This window comes from Phoenix dactylifera, chromosome 3 (genome assembly GCF_051530095.1).
Source record: "Phoenix dactylifera cultivar Ajwa chromosome 3, Ajwa_hap1_PhDact_Kaust_v1.1, whole genome shotgun sequence".
In the NCBI taxonomy this organism is placed as follows: Eukaryota; Viridiplantae; Streptophyta; class Magnoliopsida; order Arecales; family Arecaceae; genus Phoenix; species Phoenix dactylifera.
Genome location: NC_143192.1, coordinates 41,723,736 through 41,738,945, shown reverse-complemented (window position 1 = coordinate 41,738,945; position 15,210 = coordinate 41,723,736). Strand labels below are relative to the sequence as shown.

At 50.4% G+C, this 15,210-nt stretch overlaps 1 protein-coding gene across 1 annotated transcript; it reads right to left on the bottom strand.

Moving 5' to 3' along the window:
- Positions 1-6,922: 6,922 nt before the first annotated feature.
- Positions 6,923-11,083, bottom strand: LOC120107191 (putative polygalacturonase). Its single transcript, XM_039120363.3, has 6 exons — positions 11,035-11,083; positions 10,557-10,928; positions 8,981-9,101; positions 8,562-8,736; positions 8,350-8,420; positions 6,923-7,763 (listed from the first exon to the last, which is right to left on the bottom strand). Exons 1-6 carry the CDS (start codon positions 11,071-11,073, stop codon positions 7,102-7,104), a joined length of 1,440 nt encoding a protein of 479 aa, XP_038976291.3. The 5' UTR covers positions 11,074-11,083; the 3' UTR covers positions 6,923-7,101.
- Between the last annotated feature and the right edge of the window lie 4,127 nt (positions 11,084-15,210).

Genomic DNA, 15,210 nt, shown 5'->3' with positions numbered 1-15,210 from the left:
TGAAATAGTCGATGGAGACGACTAGGAATTTTCTTTGCCCGGTTGCCAGAGGGAATGGTCCCAAGATGTCAATTCCCCATTGGGCGAATGGCCAAGGGGAGCTGATCGAGGTCAACAGGGCCGAGGGCTGGCGTTGGACATTGGCGTTTCTCTGAAATCGGTCGCATCATCGGACGAAGTTCAGGGTGTCCTTCTGGAGTGTCGGCCAGTAGTATCCTTGGCGCAAAATCTTGTGCGCTAATGCTCGTCCCCCCAGATGATTTCCACAAATCTCCTCGTGGACTTCGCGCATTGCATAATCCGCCTCTGTCGGGCGGAGGCACCTGAGGAGGGGAGAGGTAAAGGATCTCCGATAAAGCTTGCCTTCATATAATATGTACCGAGCAGCTAAACGCTTGACTCGACGAGCCTCGCGTTCATCACTGGGGAGGACCTCATCCCGCAAGTAGCTAATAAGCTCGTCCATCCAGCTCGGCTCAACTTCAATGCAAAGGGCCAGCTCGGGCTCCGTGCTAGGTTTTTGGAGGTACTCCAGCGCTGCTGCTTTGGGAAGCTCGCTCATGCGAGAGGACGCCAACTTTGATAGTTGATCTGCTCTGAGGTTCTCCGTCCTGGCGATGTGTTGGATATGGAAGGAGCTCAGAGTCGAAGTGAGATCCTGCACTTTCTGAAGATACTCCTGCATCGTGGGCTCTCTGGCCTCAAAATCACCTGAGATTTGGTTCACGACCAGCTGGAAGTCGCTGAAGACCCTCAGGTCCCTCACTCCTAGCTCCCTGGCCAACTTGAGCCCGGCGATGAGTGCTTCGTACTCCGCCGCATTGTTAGAGGCGGGGAACTCGAAGCGCAGGGCCTGCTCGGCGACCACTCCATCTGGACTGGTGAGGATGAGGCCCGCTCCGCTACCCCCGAGTTCGAAGAACCATCAACATGCAAAGTCCATGTCGAGCTCGGGGTTTGCTCCATTGGCGCTGGCTCAGGCTCGGGCTCGTCCGGCACAGTGCACTCGACTATAAAGTCGGCGAGCGCCTGCACCTTGATGGCCGGCCTGGGTCGGTACTCAAGGTCGAACTCCCCGACCTTGACGGCCCACTTTGTGATTCGACCAGCACGATTTGATCGCTGCAGGATCTACTTTACCAGTTGGTCGGTCAGCACGGCCACCGTGTGAGCTTGAAAATAGGGCCGAAGCCTCCGAGCTGAGACGACCAGGGCAAAGGCGGTCTTTTCCAGCTTGGAGTACCGGGTCTCGGCATTCCTCAAGACCCGGCTTGTGTAATATACCGGCTTTTAGAGCTTGCTCTCCTTCCGAACCAAGACCGAGCTCACTGCTACAGGAGAAACTGCTAAGTATAGGTAGAGGAGCTCGCCCTGCTGAGGCTTCGTGAGCAGCGGAGGAGAGGCGAGAAGACACTTGAGCTCCTCAAAGGCTTGCTGACATTCGGCCGACCATAAAAAATTCTTTGGCTTCTTGAGAGGCGCAAAGAATGGAAGGCAGCGCTCGGCCGATCGGGAGACGAATTTTTCGAGAGCTGCGACTCGGCCTGTAAGCCGTTACACTTCCTTGACTGTCCTCGAGGGCGTCATCTCTTGGAGCGCTCGGATCTTCTCGGAATTGGCCTCGATTCTCCGCTGTGTAATTACGAAGCCAAGAAACTTGCCCGAGGTGACTCCGAACGCACATTTGGCTGGATTGAGCTTCATTCGGTACCTTTGAAGTGTAGAGAATGCTTCACTGAGGTCGGTCACATGATCTTGCACCATTTGGCTTTTCACCAACATGTCGTCAACATAGACCTCCATGTTTCGGCCTATTTGGTCTTTGAAGATCCGGCTGACCAGCCTTTGGTAAGTTGCTCCGGCATTTTTTAAGCCGAAGGGCATCACCTTGTAGCAATAGGTACCTCCATCGGTGATGAAGGCCGTCTTTTCCTCATCTTCTGGCGCCATCCGGATCTGGTTGTATCCGGAGAAGGCGTCCATAAATGTCAACAGCTCGTGTCCCGAGGTGGAGTCCACGAGCTGATCGATGCTAGGGAGTGGGAAGCTGTCCTTTGGACAGGCCTTGTTCAGTCGGTGTAGTCCACGCACATGCGCCATTTCTCGCTAGCCTTTTTGACAAGGACCACATTGGCGAGCCACTCTGGATAGGATATCTTTCGGATGAAGCCAGTCTTGAGGAGTTTATCGACTTCCTCAGCTACTGCTCGTTGTCGCTCTGGGGCGGCATTTCGCTTCTTTTGCCGCACGGATTTGCAGGGCTTCACTTAGAGTCGGTGGACCGCGACCTCCGGGTCTATCCCTGGCATATCTGCGGGCGACCAGGCGAAGACGTCCATGTTGTTCCACAGGAAGTTGATGAGGCGATCTCTCTCGCGAGCATCAAGGCCGGAGCCGACTTGCACGGTTAGCTCGGAAAAATTTTCTCGCAAAGGAATTTGAATGAGTAGCTCACCGGGCTCTACCCGATTCTTCTGAGGGCCGACCCGTGCCTCTAAGGTCTCGGCTGAGAGCTTGTCGTCTGTTGTCGAAACCGACACCTTGGCCGGTTGCTTCGCCTCATGGGTCGCCATGTAGCATCGTCTTGCTACCGCCTGGTCCCCACGGACTTCGCCGACTCCTTGGCTGGTGGGGAATCGCATAAGCAGGTGGCGGATTGAGACCACGGCTCGAAGAGCGTTGAGCCCTGGTCGTCCGAGAATGGCATTATAAGCCGAGGGCAGGCGCCCCACGAGGAAACCCATCCTCACGGTACTTTCTCGGGGGGCGAGCCCGACCATGACCAGGAGATCGACCTCGCCCTCCACTGGGACTGAGTCTCTAGTGAATCCGACCAGCGGGGCGTTCATCCTCCGCAATTGCTTTTCTTCCATCCCCATTCGAGAATAGGCGTCGAAGTACAAAATATTTGCCGAGCTCCAATTATCAATTAACACACGTTTTACATCAAATATGTTTATAACCATAGAGACGACCATAGTGTCGTCATGGAGAGTTTCAACTCCCTCCAAGTCCTCATCCGAGAATGAGATGGTTTTCGAGGCGCGCAGGCGCTTCGGGGCGGTTCCTTCCTCTGGAGCTTCTCCGACCGAGGCCCCGCCTCGGATGGTATTGATGGTGCCGGCGATAGGCCTGTTGGCATTTGGATCTTCGGGCTGTTCGGTATTCTCTACTGGCCTTCTCTCTTCGCGCCGGTTTCGTACGAACCGGTCGAGCACTCCTCGACGGATGAGTGCCTCGATCTCGTCCCGGAGCTGGAAGCAGTTCTCCGTATCATGGCCGTGGTCCCGGTGGAAACGGCAGTACTTCCGGGAGTTACGCCAGGCCCCGGGATCTCATCTCGGGGGCGGGGGCCGAAAATAGTTCCGGCCCTCGATCTCCATGAGAATCTCGGTCCGAGGAGCAGTAAGTGGAGTGTAATTTTTGTACCTCCCGTTGGGTATGCGGGACCGTGGTGGAAACCTCGGACGAGGCGGGGACCTTTGCCGAGGTGGTCCCCGCAACCGGGGTGGACTCTTCAGATGAGGCGGGTTCTTAGCTCGGCACGGGGACGGGCTTCTGGGGTGGCCACGCTCCTCGCGATGCCTTTTCTGCTTCTTGGAGGTCTGCGCAACCCCGCTCCGTCTAGAGGCAATGGCTTCCTCGGCTTTCGCATACTTCCGTGCCCGAACCAGCATCTCAGTGAGGTCAGCAGAAAAATTCTTCTCGATGGAGAAGAGTAATCTATAAGATCGGGCCCCAGTCTTCAGTGCTGACATGGCAATTGACTGGTCAAGCTTCCGAACTTCCCATGTTGCGGCGGTGAAACGGTCCAAATATTCCCTGAGGGACTCTCCCTCCTTTTGTTTTATATAGAGGAGGGAGTCCGAGGTCCGCCGCTAGGGTCGGCTGGCAGCAAAATTACTGGCGAATTGCTTGCCGAGCCGTTCGAAAGAGGAGACGGTGCTAGGCTTCAGCCCGGTAAACCAAAGTCGGGCTGCTCCTCGGAGTGTTGTTGGAAATGCCTTACAAAGCATGGCCTCCGAGGCTCCCTGTAGGGCCATTAGGGCCCGATAGCTTTCCAGGTGGTCAAGAGGACCGGTTCTGCCGTTGTAAGGCTCCACCTAGGGTATCTTAAATCTTGGCGGGATCGGCTCATCTTCGATTTGTTGGAAGAAGGGAGACCTCGCGGTGAACTCGAAGTCACCATCGCGTCCCGACCTCCTGCCGTGGAGCGCCTCAATTTGGCGCTCCAGCTTCTCGACCTTCTTGTCGAGCTCGTCGCTCTGAGGGATCGCCGCGGCGGTCCACTCCGGCGCAGGTTGCCCTGGGACTGACTCGGCTTCTGACGGTTGTGGCCAGTCACCAGGGCCCCTCACCGGGTGTTCCCTCCAGGGGGAGGCCTGAGCATGGGGATCTTGGCCTTGCAGGGGCAGTCCGCTTACAGGAGGCACCGGCTGAACTGGTGCCGGAGGGAATGGTGCCGTTGGAATGCCCCTAGGTTGCAGGCCTTGGACAGCAGCGGCCAAGGCCTGGACCTGCTGCACCAGGGCATCAAACTGCTCCGGCCGAAATTGGGGAGTCGAATCGGCCGGAGGTGGCGAGTTCTGGATAGAGTGTCCGGGGCTAGGTGAAGGACGTCGAGAGGCATTAGAAGCTCCCTTGCTTCTCAGCTTCATGGTCGCGACTCAGGCCCTTCCTCTAGCGCCAACTGTTGCTGGAAATTGGACCCGGGGGCGACCGTCGGCCGAAAGGGAGGAGCTCCGCTGCCTGAGTGGCGGGTGGCGGCTCGTCGGCGAGCGGCGTCCTCCTGGAGACCTGCAAGAAGCCGGTGGCCGGGCTGTCCGGCGCCGGCCCTCCGATGCTTAAGTCAGTGAGAGGTCAATATGGGGGAAGAGAGAGAGAAGGCCAGAAAACCAGATCCTTCCTTTAAAGTGGAGAAATTTCCCTTTTATAGAGAGGGCCGGGTTACCTGTGATGTGACAGAGCAAATGGTTTGTCGTACAATTGAACATTAATGCTCGATCGTGTGAATCAATGCTATTACTGTAGGAGATTAGGCCGTAGCTCAAGTCGTCGTGGAGTCATGCCATCATTCGTAGTCATGCGGGTTTGCTGTGAGAGGCTCGATGTCCGTAGGTGATGGAAGCCATACGCTTTAATTGTTGAGTTGGCTGAGGGCCTGCAGGTGCCATGCGCTTTGATTGTTGAGTGAACCGGATGTCCGCGGGACTCATACACATTAATTGTTGGCGAAGACAAAACGTAGTCTTTCGGTCGTGCTGCGGGAGGATGTAACCTCAGCGCGCATGTCAGACTTCCTAGGGTTGGTCGGGCTATCCGGGTGTCGCCAGGCCGAAGGGGGTCTGCTCGGTCGGCCCGTGCTCGGAGGGGTCTGCTCGGTCGGCCCCTGCCCGGAGGGGTCTGCTCACCCAAGCATGGCGACATATTTTTCCCCCAACAATTATTATTGTTTTTTGGTAAACGGCCTTTCCATATAAAAAATATATCATATTTGCACCCCTCCAATTTTGCCCACGGACCTACCAAAAGTTTTGAAGCAAGCACCATAATCACCGATTCTTGTCAATGCACCGTCAACTTGGCCAAGGATCGTCTCCTCCATTTGGACATGGCACTGCAGCTGACCTCTTGCACCACCCACATTCGCTGCCGCCACCTCGATCGGGAGACGCCTCCGTTCGTCGCTATTGTCGGTGCCAGGACACGAGCATTTTGTTGACATAAAATGGCTAGTCGGAAGATATTATTTTGATTTCTTGATCATATATAAGTATTCAAGATCTATCTAGCAAATAACCGTTGTGAGACTAAACACACGCCCGCGCGGGTCCTCACATACTCCCCCCATTCAACACCCAATGGATCCATGCTACAGTGTCCCCTAGTCCACATAGGTTATAGACCGAGTCCGCTCTGATACCACATAGGCTACAGTGTCCTCACATAGGCTTGTCCGCTCTGATACCATTTATGATAAATTTAGGTCAAGCTTCAGGGTCGAGGCTGGCTGAAGAGAGCAATCGCTTGATTGTGTTGTTCTTAAACATCTTCAATGATCTCGAGAATCCGTTCCTCAACTACATGGCAAGCAATTCGGACAAGCCTACTGAACTTCTCAATGGCTAAAATAGGTTCTAAAGCACATTGTAAGGTCGAAATACCCTTGTTAATAAACTTACCTTTGGCCCCTAGTTAATTTATAAAAGTTTAATTATTGTAATAAGATGAAAGGAGACGTATTTTGCTACAGAGAGCACAGCTTGAAGTTTTTATTCATGTAGCGTTAAATAAATCCTTATATTTTATATTGCTAGTTTGGTTTACAACTTTAAATAACTCTAGCATAGTATATCGAAAGGATTTGTCTTTCAAGATAGAGCTTGTTCTCTTGATGATATCTGTTGGTTGAGACACTTTTTAGTCAGTTAATAAGAAAAAAGTATCATCTTTATACCAAGATCAATTTCATCTGCAATATACAAAGCCTGCGTGTTCTCTTTTAACCTTTGCGCATTCAACAAGAGAATCAAATGGAGTCAATAAATGATTGATAAACTTTTTCAGTATGTTTAACCTATAGTTTCACGTTATAGAAATATGAGAACAGAGTTTAAGCAAAATATTCTCTCCAATGATCTGCTCATCCTCTCAATAAATTCATTAACTCAGAGGGTTATTAAGATCTTTTCTTCTTTTTCTTAGGTGCATCCACTTTATTAGAACTTCCATTATATTGCAGTAGCAGTTGTTATATATAATCAGTTGCAATAATAGTCCCTGTAGCTATTAAACTAGTACTTGTTAGTGATAAATTTAGGTCAAGCTTCACATACACGCAAGCAGATGCTATAGCTTACTCGTTAAAAAAATGGAACTCAAATCCCCAGGAGAAGTGGATTTTTTATTTTTTTGGTGATGGAAATGGATCATTTATTAAACACTAAATTTCCGGATTGAAAATCCAATCATCAAGAACTAGAAAACGCATACACGCTCTGCTCCTACGTGATGTTGGACAGGAAGGAATTATTTCAAGGAAAACAGAACTCGCACCAGCTGTCACACAGTTTTTAACTCTTTCTGCACTCATGGAATGTATCAATAGGTAAAACTATCCGCGGGGAATGGACATGGCGCTGCACCGGTTCCTTGATCTCGGAGCAAAGCACAAGGGGTAGGAGTCACAGCGCTTGCCACGCCCTCAATCTCAGTGCAGTTCCACTTCAGCTTCTTCTTCGAGTGCGCAACATCTATGGTGACGTTAGACAAGCATATCCCAGTGAAGGGTGCCCCCGGAATTCCCTCCAAGTGTCCGGCTATGGTGACATTCTCGGCGACCACATTGCTGTACCTGATATTCCGGACAACTGGGATTGCGTTGGGGTCGTACTTGTCATCAGGGTGCTGCCCATAATTGCCCGACATCCAGAAGACGTACTTCATGGTGTTCAAGGTCATCCCTCTCACGAAAATGTCCTTCACGAATCCTCCCCTTCCGACGGCTGTCTTGATTCTGACCCCAGATTCCGTGTTGATGGCTGTAATGTTTTCAGCCCTGACGTCTTGGATTCCGCCGGACATTTCGCTTCCAAGGGCGATGGTGGCGCTGAAGGGGGAGATGCAGGTGAGCCTCCTGATGTTTACATGCTGGGTTGGCATGTTGAAAGCAATTCCATACTCGTCCCAGCCGCTTTTAATGGCGATACAGTCATCGCCGGAGACTATGAAGCAGTCCTCGATGAGGACATGGGAGCAGGAGTCTGTGAGGACGGGAAGCACCAAAACTATCAATCAAACTTTGGAAAATTACTGTATCCTAAGTCAGCTTTGAACTTCCCCAGAAAAAAATGGGAAATGAACTTTCGTACGGTTTCATGAGTATTCTTTACGATGGTTGTGAATGGCTATAACTAACACCACAAAGGTATTACCAATATATACAGGAAGAATGGATAGCAAGATGACCTTAACTCGTGATGATTATATTTCTTACAAAGAGGTGTTTTATTTCTTGATATGAGTTCAAAAAGAGGTCTGTTAACATGGAATGTGAGAAAGAATGCAGCCAATAATCTTCGAAGATCAGTAATGTGATTTTTTTTAAAGAAAATCGATTCTCTTTCACTTGGCTTTTACCTATTTAATGTATCTTTCCTTTTCTTTTCTTCTTCCTCCTTTAAGAAACCATGAGAAGAAGCATATCCTAAATATTTATACAGTAGAAAAATAGAGTCGAACAGTATATACAAGCATGTGCAAAACAAGTCTAATATTTCCAGTTAGCATTTTGATTGTCCGGTGAATACAATTTATAAACAATAGATCTTCTATAAGCAGCAGAAGTACCTGGATCGATCCCATCGGTGTTTGCAGAGTCAAATGGTGCAAGAATGGTGACGTTCGACACTACGATATTGCTGCATATAGGTCAATTGCTTCTGTCAGCATTCAACCTCGAAAAAAATCAGTTATATGGGTTGTGACTTATGATGGCATGGAGTTTCTCTACTTATGATGGCATGGAGTTTCTCAGTTTTCCTTTGAGGAGATGATCAAACCTGCTGTAAACCGGATGGACGTTCCATGAGGGAGAGTCTTTGAATGTAATGTTGGAAATAAGGACACGGTCTGAGTACATTATTTCAAGCAGGTAACCACGAGTGTACTTCAGCTGATTATTACGGAACTTATCCCACCAGAATCTCCCCTGCCCATTGATCGTTCCATTATCCCCTGCAACATATCGGCCAACAGACGTTGTTAAAAAGCGATTCATGTTAGCTGAAAGGATCAATCTTAGTCCAACTCCAAACCTTATTGACCAACGATTCTCGAGTGAATTAGATGGCCGGTTAGATTTAAAATCCATCATCTTTTGCATAAATGATGGACAGGGATTATGATCCGTCGAAAAATTTATTCAGTAAAATGGGAATCAGTATTGTTACAGAAGCCTTGAAAAGAATACTTGCAATACCTGTGATGACCACATCAGTGAGGTTAGTTCCCATGATGAAGTTGCTGTATCTTCCACCAGCTGAGTCCCTTCCTCTCCCATAAGAGGGCAGGGGATCGATGACTCGCCATTCGTTCAGGTCCTGCAACACCATATCATGAGAAATGACTGAACGGTGGATGAGGCAAAAGGTTCAAGTCTCAGCTAATCTTTTTATTGTTAGGACTAAACTATCTTTTACAATTTCTGTCAGTTTCCAAGGGATCTTTGCATCTTGCAAGATGGAGTTACAACTTACAACAGACACAGGTTGGATTGGAAATCAAGGATTTAGTCTTATGGGCGCATGCAATAACTTTTATGCCTAGAACGCATCCGTATTAAAAAAAAAAAACATTGACAGGAGAATTCTACGTAAGCTATGCAACCATTTTGCATAATATTTGTCTATTATGGTTGTTTGGAATTATGGATGTCAACAAAGATGGATATATGAATATTTTATTTATTTCTGAATTAAACGGCACGGTTTAACCAAAATTAAATGAGAATAGTTTCGTTGATGAGTTTAAAAATTAAAAACCATTCGATTTCGGTTTTAGTTGCGGTTCTGATGATTTCTTGATTTGAAACCAAACTCGGCGTCAAATTTGACACTAAACTTGAAATCGAAACTAAATGTACCCAATATTTAATACTTGTGATATTATATATGTGTAAATCTAAAATTAAATGAATTTAGTTATTTATATATGTAAGATGAATAAAAAAATAAATGAATTTCGGTTTTTTTGGCGGTGTTTTGATTTTATTTTTTTTGGTGACAGTTTTGATTTTTTATTCAAAAATTATTCAATTTCGGTTTTGGCTTTGAGGATGATAGTAAATTTCAATTTCAGTTTCGATTTTTTAACTAACGGCACCGAAATCACATTATTGATATCCCTATTAGGAATGTCTCTTTAAAAGGTCATTGGAAATTATAAAGCAATTTTTTTTTAAAAAAACCAAATTATAATAGGAAAAACAATCTTTCTATTCTATCCCAAATTTGTAAGGATAGTTGGGTGATATTCCTTAAACAGTATAGATTTGGAATTTTTTTTTTTTCTTTTGCTACCATCCATCCAAGATGCCTGCAGTGTCCAGTTAGGCTGCACAATCATTTGCAGTACATAACATGCACCGTAAAGAATTCTAATCTTTTTAAGTTAACTGAGTGATTAATTGCTTTTTTTTATGCACTCAGTGCACAAACTTATCAAATATTTGATTTGATAGGTTGAGAAATAAATATCATACCATCCAAGTTAAATAAAATTCCTACGACCGCTTTTAATACGTCTAAGGAGGCTCGAATAAAGTTGCTAAATTACTGGCTGAGCGACAACTTCCACGGGTCGTGCTCATCTATGATCTTCACCGTCCATACAATGCGTTACATCTATGGACGGACGGATAATACTTAATAATACGTACTTGCTAATTGGGAAGAAAACCAATCGGCGCATGCGAAGGAGCAAACACGTGAAGCATAAACCGACAGAGGCGAAGCGAGAGACAGGGAGGAGGGAGGGGGAGAGGGCGGCGACCGCACCTGGGAGGCGAGGATCTCGGCGTCGCGGTGGAGGAAGAGGGTGAAGTTGCTGGTGACATTGAAAGGCCCCGTGAGCCACTTGCCGGGTGGCACGACGAGCATCGCCCCGCCGTCGGCGGCCAAGCGGCTGAGGTGGGCGATGGCAGCCGCGAAGGCGTGCGTGTTGGAGGTGGTGCCGTCCCCCACCGCCCCGAAGTCCTTCAGGCTCGCCGTGTGGGCCCGGCGGCCGGCGGCACCCGCCGCCGCCGCCCACTCGGGCCAGCCGCCGCCGGCCCTCCAGTGATGGTGGCCGTGGTTCCCTAGCCTCGTGCACTCCGCGGCTCCAATGAGACCCACCAGTGCCACCATCCATAAGATCACCAGCCTCGGCACCTGTATGAAAAGTAGGAATTAATTAGATAAAAAGAAGGAAAATATATGAAACCTTTTTTTTTGTTTCTGTTTGTGTGCATGAGAGGAAGGGAAGAGAGGGGGTTACGTAGAGCTTTCTCGCGGTATTGCTCATGAGCAGCGCCATTATTGGTTGGGAGGGGAAGATAGCAATGGCTATCCTCGAATTTGGGTGCAATTTATAGAGGAAATTGGGCTCAGCCGCCCAGGGTAATTGTCTTGGTTTTGTAACGTATCAATTGCCCTTGTTTTCATTTCATTCCTTTTTAAATGAAAGGCGAATCTACCTAGAGATATGCTGGAATCCAATCCTGCGGGCAGAGTATCCTAATAAATACGGGTGCAAGGAAATAAAAGGGAGGTATTAATTAGGCATCATTTGCTTTAATGGAACGCTTCTTTTTTTGGCTGGGCAACTTGAGCTCTAATGGAACACTTCGGGCTAAAAATAATTTTAGAGAACGTGTCAATGGAAAGTATTGATTGGATTTTATTCTTTCCGATTCATCATTATTATTATTTTTTGGTAAACGGCCTTTCCATATAAAAAATATATCATATTTGCACCCCTCCAATTTTACCCACGGACCTACCAAAAGTTTTGAAGCAAGCACCATAACCACCGATTCTTGTCAATGCACCGTCAACTTGGCCAAGGAAAGTCTCCTCCATTTGGACATGGCACTGCAGCTGACCTCTTGCACCACCCACATTCGCTGCCGCCACCTCGATCGGGAGACGCCTCTGTTCGTTGCTATTGTCGGTGCCAGGACACGAGCATTTTGTTGACCTAAAATGGCTTGTCGGAAGATATTATTTAGATTTCTTGATCATATATAAGTATCCAAGATCTATCTAGTAAATAACCGTTATGAGACTAAACACACGCCCGCATGGGTCCTCACATACTCCCCCCATTCAACACCCAATGGATCCGTGCTACAGTGTCCCCTAGTCCACATAGGTTATAGACCGGGTCCGCTCTGATACCATTTGTAATAACCCAGAATTCACCCAAAATGGCTAGTCGGAAGGTATTATTTGGATTCCTTGATCCTGTATAAGTATCCAAAATCTACACAGTGAATAACCGATATTAAACTAAATACACGCCTGCACGGATCCTCACACCCTCCGCCACTTCCATTGGGACATGGACATGGCAGCCATCCTCCACCGCCACCGCCGTCTCAACCGCAAGATGGCGGCACTCCTCTGCCATACTGGATAGAATAGGCCCTGGATAGGGCAGAAGCCCCCGGGGTCGAGGCTAGCTGAAGAGAGCAATCGCTTGATTGTGTTGTTCTTAAACATCTTCAATGATCTCGAGAATCCGTTCCTCAACTACATGGCAAGGAAGGCGAACAAGCCCAAACTACGAGTACGTCTCCTCGTCCTCCTCATCGTCGTCATCGCCGTCCATTTTGGCCATCAATTAACATCCAGTGTCAAGATATACAACCCCATGCTCCTCTTCGACATCGTGTGTACTCCCACCGACATGGAGTATGTCGCGTTCCACGACGCTGTTGACGCCGACGGTGATCAAGGATTCCCCTACTTTTAGGTTAATTTTGACTTTATTGGACCATTTTTTAGGATTATATTAGAATTTTAGGTTAATTTTTGAATTTTTCTAGTTTGTTTCCTGAAATTTTTCATCAGACATTCAGATTGGAGCCCCATCAGTTCAGAAGTAGGGTAGTAGCATGTGATCCAATGCTTGCAGGCAGCCATTAAGAGTAGAGCATCCGAGGTACTTTCCTCATCATTCTTATGCACCACAAGGGTCAGTATTTTTTCTACTAATATTAGTGACGCAAGTTTCTATGCGAAGATTGGGTTCCCCATTTGCATTGTGAATGTTGGTATTGATGACAAAAATTTCTATTTAGTTATTAATAAAATATATTGTTTAATATATAATAAAAATTTAACTATTGAAATCTTTTATTATTATAATCTATTATATTATTATACAGCACTTTTGGAGGAAAAAAAAAGAAAAAAATCTATCCCATTCATCGCACATGGCCAATGTTTACACTACAAAAGAAAGGATATTGCAGGCTACACCAAAGAAAGGCCTCCAACGGCTAAGGCTTACTAACGGCTAACTTCTGGCTATCTAGAGAGAGAAACTCTGGCGTAGAGAGAGAGAACCCAACGGCTATCTAGTCGGCGGTGTTCGTGAGACACTTGGCCGGGGAATCTGGTGCTCCGGCTGGTCGGCGTGTTCCGAGTTGATTGTCTGGAACCCTTTGGGAGTCTGTAAGACAGCAAGCGGGCGAGCGGCAGCGGGACTTGCCTCCGGGGAGGAAACTTTAAGGGAGATCGCCGGCGCTTGGGTGGACCGGGCCTGCGGTAGCCTGCTTCCAAAGTTTGCTGACCGAGAGGGTAGATCTTTGCGTCTGGCCCTCGCCGGAAGAAGGGGGGGGGGGGGGGGGGCGACTGGTACACTCGGTCCTTCTTGCTCTGTTTACTTTGTGTTCTCAGGTGAGCGACTGCAGCATGGATCGAAAAGGGAAGCAGCCGGTGGCGAAGGCGACGGAGGAAGCGGCGAGAGGCTACGGTAAGCCGTCTGGTCGTGGGGTGCGCCCTGCTGCCTGATCGAAGCCGGGGCCGTGGATTACCCACTGGCCCACGGCCGAGGAGGTGGAACGCCTGAGCCGCCGCTTCCCAGATGTCTTGCGGCCGCCGGAAGAGCCGATAGAGGCGGCTCGGCAGGTGTGGGAGGGGCGGGCGGTGATTGCTCGCAGCTTTGGCCGCCGGATTCCGGCGGAATGGGTGGCCAAGGATGTGGCCGCCCGCGCGAAGCTCAAAGACGTGGTGGTCGTCCCGCTAGCGGACGACTACCTCGCCCTGAGATTCCAGTCGACGGAGAACCGGGATCGGGCCCTCAGTGAGGGACCTTGGGTGGTGGCGGGGCAACTCCTCGCCATGAGCCCGTGGGTCCCGGACTTTGAGCCCGGGGACGACAAGGTGAAAAGGGCGATGGTGTGGCTCCGGTTGCCGCGACTGCCGCCGGAGTACTGGTCGACGTCGACCATCCTCCACATCGCGGCTCGGGCGGGCCAGCCGATGGCGGTGGATGGGGTCACCGAGCAGTAGGCGGCGATGGGTTTCGCCCGAGTTAAAGTGGCGATTGATACCACTGAACCACTACGACCGGGAGTCCTGATACAGGGGAAGACGAAGGTGCGGTGGCAGCCCTTTGTCTTCGAGAACATCCCGGTCCTTTGCCCCAGCTGTGGGCGGATGGGTAACGTGGAAGCGGCCTGCCGCTTTCCGACGGTGTCCGGCGCACACAGGGAGGTGCCCCTGGTGGTAAAGGAGATGGGGGGCAAGCCCGATCTACCGACCTCGGGCGGTGGAGAGGAGGTCCAGGGGCCTGTCTACGGCCCCTGGATGGTGGCAACGCGGCAGAAAATCCCACGGGAGGATTTGTCGCTGCGGCCGAGGGAGACGACCGGCCCCGATCTTGGGGCTGGGTCGTCTTCGAGGCGGCCGTCGCCCTCGGTGGTGCCGACAACACCGCCCGCACCGGTGTCTCCGGCGGACACGGACGGCTGGCAAAAGCCAGCTAAGGTAGCGCGTCTCTGGTCGCCGCTGGCAGCGGAGGGTTAAGGGCTACACCTGGCTCCTCCTCTCGGCTTTTTCAGGTCGACCCGGCCGGCGAGCTTGGGGACGATTTGCTTGAGCCAGACGAGTCGGAACCGTGCGCGAGGGGGGGGGGGGGTTACCCCTCTGCGAGCTGACCCGGGGCCGAGTTAGGAACTCGCCCTGACACGGGCTGAGCCGGGGCCTAGTGGACCAGTTGCGGCCCGAGCCCAAACTCAGAAGAGGCCCAGGCCACCAGTGGGCTCGGGTCCGCACGGAGGTCCAGGAATGGCGGTCCAGCTGGCCCGCGCGCTTCCTACGGTGGGCCAGCGGGCTGACACCATGCTGGCTCGCGCCCGGGCCCAGGGGACAGGATGCCGGGGCCGTGGGCGCGACCCGGGACGCGCCAGCAGCGCAGGGCGCGCCTCGTGCCCGCTCAGCCCCGGGCCTGCGGGCCTCCCAGCGGCAGGGGAGCGGGCCCGGGAGCTATTGGGTCGGGCCGACCTAGCTGTGGGGGCTGAGGACGGCCCACGAGCCCAGGGCATTCTGGCCCAGGCCACGGGGGAGCTGCGGGTAGTCCTTCGTGCGGGCTCAGAAACCCAGGTCTTGGTGGGCACTCAGCTTCAGTCAGACTTGGGTCTAGGGGTCCAGGTTGAGCTAGACC

Coding starts and splice junctions, on each gene's coding strand:
- LOC120107191 (XM_039120363.3), bottom strand. CDS start 11,073: ATGGCGCTGCTCATGAGCAATACCGCGAGAAAGCTCTAC. Junction 10,929..11,034: donor ATACCGCGAGAAAGCTCTAC/GTAACCCCCTCT, acceptor CTTTTCATACAG/GTGCCGAGGCTGGTGATCTT. Junction 8,421..8,561: donor GTCCATCCGGTTTACAGCAG/GTTTGATCATCT, acceptor ACCTATATGCAG/CAATATCGTAGTGTCGAACG.